At 43.2% G+C, this 9,281-nt stretch overlaps 1 gene segment (V, D, J or C); it reads right to left on the bottom strand.

Moving 5' to 3' along the window:
- Positions 1 to 7,116: 7,116 nt before the first annotated feature.
- LOC483070 lies at positions 7,117 to 8,704 on the bottom strand. The segment is given in 2 exon segments: positions 7,117 to 8,131; positions 8,544 to 8,704. Coding segments are annotated over 2 exon segments (471 nt in total).
- Between the last annotated feature and the right edge of the window lie 577 nt (positions 8,705 to 9,281).

Genomic DNA, 9,281 nt, shown 5'->3' with positions numbered 1-9,281 from the left:
TCTCCCATTTAGATCTTTCATCCATTTTGAGTTCATCTTTGTGTATGGTGCAAGAGAGTGGTCTAGTTTCATTCTTCTGCATGTGGATGTCCAATTTTCGCAGCACCATTTATTGAAGAGACTGTCTTTCTTCCAGTGGACAGTCTTTCCTCCTTTGTCGAGTATTAGTTGACCATAAAGTTCAGGGTACACTTCTGGATTCTCTATTCTGTTCCACTGATCTATGTGTCTGTTTTTGTGCCAGTACCACACTGTCTTGATGACCACAGCTTTGTAGTACAACCTGAAATCTGGCATTGTGATGCCCCCAGATATGGTTTTCTTTTTTAAAATTCCCCTGGCTATTCGGGGTCTTTTCTGATTCCACACAAATCTTAAAATAATTTGTTCTAACTCTCTGAAGAAAGTCCATGGTATTTTGATAGGGATTGCATTAAACGTGTATATTGCCCTGGGTAACATTGACATTTTCACAATATTAATTCTGCCAATCCATGAGCATGGAATATTTTTCCATCTCTTTGTGTCTTCCTCAATTTCTTTTAGAAGTGTTCAATAGTTTTTAGGGTATAGATCCTTTACCTCTTTGGTTAGGTTTATTCCTAGGTATGTTATGCTTTTGGGTGCAATTGTAAATGGGATTGACTCCTTAATTTCTCTTTCTTCAGTCTCATTGTTAGTGTATAGAAATGCCACTGACTTCTGGGCATTGATTTTGTATCCTGCCACTGACTTCTGGGCATTGATTTTGTATCCTGCCAAATTGCTGTATGAGTTCTAGCAATCTTGGGGTGGAGTCTTTGGGTTTTCTATGTACAGTATCATGTATTGGCGAAGAGGGAGAGTTTGACTTCTTCTTTGCCAATTTGAATGCCTTTAATGTCTTTTTGTTGCCTGATTGCTGAGGCTAGGACTTCCAGTACTATGTTGAATAGCCGTGGTGAAAGTGGACATCCCTGTCTTGTTCCTGTTCTTAGGGGAAAGGCTCCCAGTGCTTCCTCATTGAGAATGATATTTGCTGTGGGCTTTTCGTAGATGGCTTTTAAGATGTTGAGGAATGTTCCCTCTATCCCTACACCCTGAAGAGTTTTGATCAGGAATGGATGCTGTATTTTGTCAAATGCTTTCTCTGCATCTATTGAGAGGATCATATGGTTCTTGGTTTTTCTCTTGCTGATATGATGAATCACATTGATTGTTTTACGAGTGTTGAACCAGCCTTGTGTCCCGGGGACAAATCCTACTTGGTCATGGTGAATGATTTTCTTAATGTATTGTTGGATCCTATTGGCTAGTCTCTTGTTGAGAATTTTTGCATCAATGTTCATCAGGGATATTGGTCTGTAATGCTCCTTTTTGGTGGGGTCTTTGTCTGGTTTTGGAATTAAGGTGATGCTGGCCTCATAGAATGAGTTTGGAAGTACTCCATCTCTTTCTATCTTTCCAAACAGCTTTGGTAGAATAGGTATGGTTTCTTCTTTAATCGTTTGATAGAATTCCCCTGGGAAGCCATCTGGCCCTGGACTTTTGTGTCTTGGGAGGTTTGTGATGACTGCTTCAATTTCCTCCCTGGTTATTGGCCTGTTCAGGTTTTCTATTTATTCCTGATCCAGTTTTGGTAGTTTGTGGCTTTCCAGAAATGCGTCCATTTCTTCTAGATTGCCTAATTTATTGGCGTATAGCTGTTCATAATATGTTTTTAAAATCGCTTGTATTTCCTTGGTATTGGTAGTGATCTCCCCTTTCTCATTCATGATTTTATTAATTTGAGTCTTCTCTCTCTTCTTTTTAATAAGGCTGGCTAATGGTTTATCTATCTTCTTAATTCTTTCAAAGAACCAACACCTGGTTTTGTTGATCTGTTCCTCAGTTCTTCTAGTCTCGGTTTCGTTGAGTTCTGCTCGAATCTTAATTAACTCTCTTCTTCTGCTGGGTGTCGGATCTATTTGCTGTATTTTCTCTAGCTCCTTTAGGTGTAAGGTTAGCTTTTGTATTTAAGTTCTTTCCAGTTTTTGGATGGATGCTTGTATTGGTATGTATTTCCCCCTCAGGACTGCTTTTGCTGCATCCCAAAGATTTTGAACGATTGTATCTTCATTCTCATTAGTTTCCATGAATCTTTTTAATTCTTCCTTAATTTCCTGGTTGACCCTTTCATCTTTTAGCAGGATGGTCCTTAACCTCCACGTGTTTGAAGTCCTTCCAAACTTCTTGTTGTGATTTAGTTCTAAAATCAAGGCATTATGGTCTGAGAATATGCAGGGGATGATCCCAATCTTTTGGTATTGGTTCAGACCCGATTTGTGACCCAGTATGTGGTCTATTCTGGAGAAAGTTCCATGTGCACTTGAGAAGAATGTCTATTCAGTTGAGTTTGGATGTAAAGTTCTGTAGATATCTGTGAAATCCATCTGGTCCAGTGTATCATTTAAAGCTCTCGTTTCCTTGGAGATGTTGTGCTTAGAAGACCTATCGAGTGTAAAAAGTGCTAGATTGAAGTCACCAAGTATAAGTGTATTATTATCTAAGTATGACTTCATTTTGGTTATTAATTGATTGATATACTTGGCAGCTCCCACATTCGGGGCATATATATTCAGGATTGTTAAGTCCTCTTGTTGGATAGATCCTTTAAGTATGAGATAGTGTCCCTCTTCATCTCTCACTACAGTCTTCAGGGTAAATTTTAGTTTATCTGATATAAGGATGGCTACCCCTGCTTTCTTTTGAGGACCATTTGAATGGTACATGGTTCTCCAACCTTTTATTTTCAGGCTATAGGTGTCCTTCTGTCCAAAATGAGTCTCTTATAGACAGCAAATAGATGGGTCCTGCTTTTTTATCCAGTCTGACACCCTGCGCCTTTTGATGGGGTCATTAAGCCCATTCACGTTCAGAGTTACTATTGAAAGATATGAGTTTAGTGTCATCATGATATCTATTCAATCCCTGTTTTTGTGGATTGTTCCATTGGACTTCTTCTTAAAGGGGAATTTTGAGAGTCCCCCTTAAAATTTCTTGCAGAGCTGGTTTGGAGATCACATATTCTTTCAGTTCCTGCCTGTCTTGGAAACTCTTTATCTCTCCTTCCATTTTGAATGAGAGCCTTGCTGGAGAACGTATTCTTGGTTGCATGTTTTTCTCATTTAGGACCCTGAATATATCCTGCCAGCCCTTTCTGGCCTGCCAGACCTTTGTGGAGAGGTCTGCTGTTACCCTAATACTCTTCCCCATAAAAGTCAGGGATTTCTTGTCTCTTCCTGTTTTAAGGATCTTCTCTTTATCTTTGGAATTTGCAAGCTTAACTATTAGATGTCGAGGTGTTGAGCGGTTTTTATTGATTTTAGGGAGGGATCTTTCTATTTCCTGGCTCTGAATGCCTCTTTCCCTTCCCATATTAGGAAAGTTTTCAGCTATGATTTGTTCAAATACATATTCTGGCCCTCTGTCCCTTTCGGCGCCCTCGGGAACCCCAATTAAACATAGGTTTTTCTTCCTCAGGCTGTCATTTATTTCCTTTAACCTGTCCTCATGATCTTTTAATTGTTTGTCTCTTTTTCCCTCAGTTTCTCTCTTTGCCATCAACTTGTCTTCTATGTCACTCACTTGTTCTTCCACCTCGTTATCCCTTGTCGTTAGGACTTCTAGTTTGGATTGCATCTCATTCAATTGATTTTTATTTCTGCCTGATTAGATCTAAATTCTGCAGTCATGAAGTCTCTTGATTCCTTTATGCTTTTTTCTAGAGCCACCAGTAGCTTTATAATAGTGCTTCTGAATTGGCTTTCTGACATTGAATTGTAATCCAAATTTTGTAACTCTGTGGGAGAGAGGACTGTTTCTGATTCTTTCTTTTGAGGTGAGGTTTTCCTTCTAGTCATTTTGCTCAGTGCAGAGTGGCCAAAAACACGTTGTATTGGGAAAAGGAGAAAAAGAGAGGAGAGAAAGAAGGAAAGAAAACAGAAAAAGAAATAAGAAAAAAGGAAGAAAAAAAGAAAAAAGAAGAAAAAGAGAAAGAAAAAGAAAGAAAGGGGAAAAAAGGGGTGGGGGAAGCAAACAGAAATTTAAAAGCAAAACAAAACAAACAAAAAAAACACGGGGGAGTATTCTCTGATTCTGTATACTGTAAGTCCCTTGATTTCCCCTGGAACTTTCCAGTGCTGCTTGGTCACTAATTTGTTTTTCCCCTGTCCGTCTAGCTGGTCTTCTGGGGGAGGGGCTTGTTATGCTGATTTTCAGGTGTTAGCACTTGGGGGAGCTGCTCTGCCCCCTGCCTGGCGCAGGGCTCAGTGGGGGTTGTTTCCCCCGTGAGGCCCCAGGAGGAACAACCACAGTGGCGGCGGCCAGCTCTGGAGCCCTGGTGTCAGCTCCCGCAGTAACTATGAAGCTCTCAGCCTGCAGGCGCCTGGATGCTCCAGGGGCACGGCCGCTGATCTGCTCAGCTTGCGGCAGGAGCATCCTTGCTGTCCTGGGCCCACCTGGCCTCTGCCTGTCCCGCAGGGAGGCCGGATCCTGGGCTGTGTCTACGGCGCCCTGTGCTCCCAGGCCTGCGCTGTTGGATTCGTGCTCCGGCCACACAGCCCCCTCCGAGCTGCTCCCGGGTCAAGCCATGCGCGCTGCAGCCCTTTAGGGAGCTTGGCTCACTCTTCTCGGGGCGCAGGTATCTGTTAGTGTCCCAGGGAGCCTGAGGGCATCCCCGCCCTCCTGGGGTCCTGCTCTAACTCCCTGTGAGCCCCTTTCTGTCCGGGAAGATTGGTGAAGCTCCTGCTTCTCCGGGATGGGGCTTTCCTGTCCTGGGGGCCCTCGCCCTGCCTTAGTCCAGCTCCTCGCGGGGCCCCTCCTCCTTGGATGCCTTTTGTTTCTTTATTTCTTTTTTCCCCGTCTTCCTATCTTGATAGAAGCGTGAACTCTTCTCACTGTAGCATTCCAGCTGTTCTCTCATTAACTCAGGCCGAATTCGTAGATTTTCAGGATGATTTGAAGGTTATCTAGGTAATTTGGTAGGGACAGGTGACTTGGGGACCCTACTCTTCTGCCATCTTGCCCCTCCTCCAAGAAGTAGAAAGGAAAGTAAAAAGACCAATAGCTTTGCTCTAGGAAATTTCATAAAAATGAAGGGATTTGATGTGTACAAGTCTGGGTGTGCAGCATTGAACTCCTATCAGTCTGGAAGTAAAGTCACATTGTTGTGCCCAAGATTGCGAATCCAAGAAACCACCAAGGAGCCAACACCGATGCAAACACACGAAGGTTTATTTACAAGCTCGAGGTTGGGTCCAAGTATACCCGACACTGCGGAGCAGGGACTTGGACCCCGAGACTAAGAGGCGTAGCAGCTTTATAGGTGTCCAGCGGCCAATGGGATACACAGAAAGTTGCACAGCCATGTGGGTCCACACGCAGGTGGCCAATTGAATTACATCTTACCCTATAGTATCCATTTGAGCTGGCCTATTACTTTGGTCAGAATTGGCGCGCAGTTTTGGCGGGCACAAAGCAGGGTTACTTTGTTATGAGCCGATTTCGATTAGGGTGTGCCCAGTGGCTTGACTAGGGTGGGGCAGCGCCTTAAGCAATAAGCAGGTCATGTGGGGGTCATACAGGAGGTGGCCGGTGTAGCACAAAATGGAATCAGTCCTGCTCTGCTTGTCCAGGGGTAGGGGATTTTTGTTAAATTTCCTGGGTCCCACAACATATTAGTGGCTTCAAAAGGAAGAAGTCTTAGTTGTTGGGTATATTGTATAACTGCTCCAAGACAATTCAGTGAAAGGGAAGTCAGGATAGGATTATTAGACAATATTCGTATGGCACTATACATATGTGAGGTTCCTGTAAACTCTGACTTACTCAAAAGCCAAAATTGAAACAGTTAATATGGCTTTCCATTCTCTGGTGATTAGTGAAGGTGATGATCACAGTACCCAAAAGGATTAAGTGGCTTGGGTGATGTCAGGACACACTAGGATCTTCTTCCAGTGACATGACTGGGCTTCTGTGCAGCAATGAGATCAGCAGGAATCCTGAGTGGATCCCTCAGGAAGGACATAGTGGCCACTCCTTGGAGAATCCGTGGGGCCTGAATGTCCTCAACGGGAATAGAGGAAGAGTTTCTGGGATGCTGTCCTGGCATTGTCCTGGCCCCTGTTTATATAACAGAGTGGCCATGACAGAGGCCTCCGTAGCCTCTTCCCAAAGGCTCCATAGCCATTTCCACCTGATCCTGACTTCATATGGTTTACCAAGGTTCCTGCCCCCATGAGAGGTTGAGGCTCCTTGGGAGATTTGTGTTCGGGGCTGTTACACTGCAGGGGCCCTGGCAGTCCTACTCACAGAGATATGTGTACAGTTTTTCTATCCTCCACTCCAGTGACTAGGAATGGAATTGTCCCAAATACACAACCACTCAGTTGGGCTGGGACCCCAAGGATCAAGGTGGAAATTTCATGGAAGAGGAGTTGAGGAGATTGCCTTAGTTTATGCTAGGGCACCTGTGGCCATGTGTTCACTGAAGAGTGAAAGGATGTCCTTCACCTTGCACAGTCAGGTGATATTTTCTCTTGAAGATGCAAAGATGAAAGCTGGGAATAGGGTCAGCAGAAGTGACCACTCATTTCTAAATCAAGTATGGAAGAAGGTTGACAGTCATTTTCTAATTGACAATGTCTTATGAAAACACTAAAGGCACTTGACTATTAGCTGGTAAATATAAAATGAATTCGATTTTTGAAATTTCATTATAATGTAAAATCAACAATCTAATTCTATACTATAGGAACCAGAAAAAGAAGGACAAACTAAAACCCAAAGTTAGCAGAAGGGAGGAAATTAATGATATTGGAAAAGATATAAATAAATAATAAATAAATAAAATAAATTTAAAATACAGAGAAAATAAAATATACTAGAGTTTGGTTCTTTAAAAAGTCAGTAACATTGGCAAATGTTTAGCTTGCCTAAGAAAAAAAGGAGACTCGGGATCCCTGGGTGGCGCAGCGGTTTAGCGCCTGCCTTTGGCTCAGGGCGCGATCCTGGAGATCTGGGATCGAATCCCACGTCGGGCTCCCGGTGCATGGAGCCTGCTTCTCCCTCTGCCTATGTCTCTGCCTCTCTCTCTCTCTCTCTGTGACTATCATAAATAAATAAAAATTAAAAAAAAAGAAAAGAAAAAAAGGAGACTCAAATTACTAAAATTGATTTGAAAATGCAGACATTAGTACATTTTACAGAATTAAATGGATGGTAAGGGAGTGCTACAAACAGTTGTATCTCCCTGCATTGAATTGTCCAGATGAAATGAAAAAATTCTTAGAAACATACACCCTGACAAGAACCAACAATGGAGAAATAGGAAAAATGCAAAGGCATATCACTGGAATGGAGACTGACTCAGTTACCAAAAATGAAACCTATCAAACACCAGCACATATTCCACTTGTATTTCTAAGACTGGCCCCCCCTTGTTTGGCTTTCCCACTGAATTTTAACTTCCAACTGTACACAAGGCAGGGAAGACCAGGATGAACTTCCGTTCAGCTCTTCCCTCTGTCCTGACTGGTGGCTCAGAGCTCACCCATTCTCCCTGATATGCATGTCATGCCTGGGTGGTTTCAGCTGACATGCCATGAAAGATGGTGCTGGGGTGCAGCTGAGGCTCTCATGCTCCAGAACCCACAGCCTCAACCATCCCCTCGAGCTCCCCAGCATCTTCCTCTTACACTGACTGAGAGACTCTGCTGTGCCTGCTCCCCAGACAAACAACACATGGGCAGCTGGGCCACGACACCCAGAGAGGTTTGTGTTGGGAGCTGAACCGCTGTGGGAGGATCATGTGTACTTTGCATGCAGTAATAAACTCCAACATCCTCAGCCTCCACCCTGCTGATCCTCAGGGTAAAATCTGTGCCAGACCCGCTGCCACTGAACCTGTCTGACACCCCAGTGAAATGGTTGGAAACCAAGTCGATCAGAAGCTGTGGAGACTGGCCTGGCTTTTGCAGGTACCAATACAAATAGGTGTTTCCATTACTGTGCCGGAGACTCTGACTGGCCCTGCAGGAGATGGAGGCCGGCTCTCCAGGGCTGACAGACAGGGACAGTGGGGTCTGTATCATCACAACCTCCCCACTGGATCCTAAAGTAAGAAGAGAGAAGCACAAGGTTATATGCAAACATTGTGAAAAATTATCGTAATTTCCTTTTTGCTCTTTATTTCAGACCAAAATACCTTTTAAGGGATTTTGATTCAAAACTCTTAACTTTCCAATTTCAAAAAAAGAAACAGAGATTGGCAAGACATAAGGTGCCTTTAGAGGTCACATAAGCCATCTTCTTCTTCGGTGCCAGGATGGTTCACCAGAGTACACATAGTTCCTTTTCCTTCAGGAATCTTCCTTTCTCACAGATCTAAAGGTCCCATTCAACATCCCAGAGGGCAACACATATCCATCTCACAGGCAAACAGAATTTTCCTGGGAAACAGTGTTGCCCTCAGAGTTCATCCTGTCAACCCCATTTTCCTTCCTCTTTGAGCATTCTGTCCTTACCTGGAAACCATAGCATGAGGAGCCCCAGGAGCTAAGCAAGAAGCCTCATGTTGAGACAATGTTAAACTGATGAGTCCTGATAGGTCAAGACAAGTTGAGAGTTGATCTTTTATCTCAGACTTGCACGGGAAGGTCCTCCCTAGGGGACAATATGCAAATCCCCTGTGGGTGCAGCCAAATGGAAAGAGCCAGCAGGAGAGGGGTACGGCCTCTCATATGAGCAAAGTGTCATAAAAGATTTTCTATGTTTGGAACAAAACTAAAAGAGATACAATCCACGCTGCCTAACTGGGAGAAGGGACATATTTAAATGTTTCTTTCTGTTTCCTCTGCTAGATTTCTACCTCTTTAGCTTATTCTCAGGCATATTTTACACTTTTATTTTAAAAAATGGACCCTGAGTAGCCACAGCAATCTTCAGAAAGAAGAACAAAGCTGGAAGTATCACAATCCTAGATTGCAAACCATACTACAAAGCTATAGTAACCAAAACAGTATGGTCCTGGTACCAAAATAGACACACTGATCTATAGAACAGAATAGAGAGCTCAGACATAAACCTATGCTTATATAGTCAATTTATCCATGATAAAGGAGGCAAGGGTATACAATAGGTATGTCTCTTCAACAAATGGTGTCAAGATAACTAGACAGCAACACTTGAAGGAATGAATGTGAACCAATCTCTTACACCACAGGCAAAAATAAACTCAAAATTGATTAAAGACCTAAGTGTGA

Source organism: Canis lupus, chromosome 17, assembly GCF_011100685.1.
Source record: "Canis lupus familiaris isolate Mischka breed German Shepherd chromosome 17, alternate assembly UU_Cfam_GSD_1.0, whole genome shotgun sequence".
Classification (NCBI taxonomy): domain Eukaryota; kingdom Metazoa; phylum Chordata; class Mammalia; order Carnivora; family Canidae; genus Canis; species Canis lupus.
This window is presented reverse-complemented; position numbering and strand designations above follow the sequence as displayed.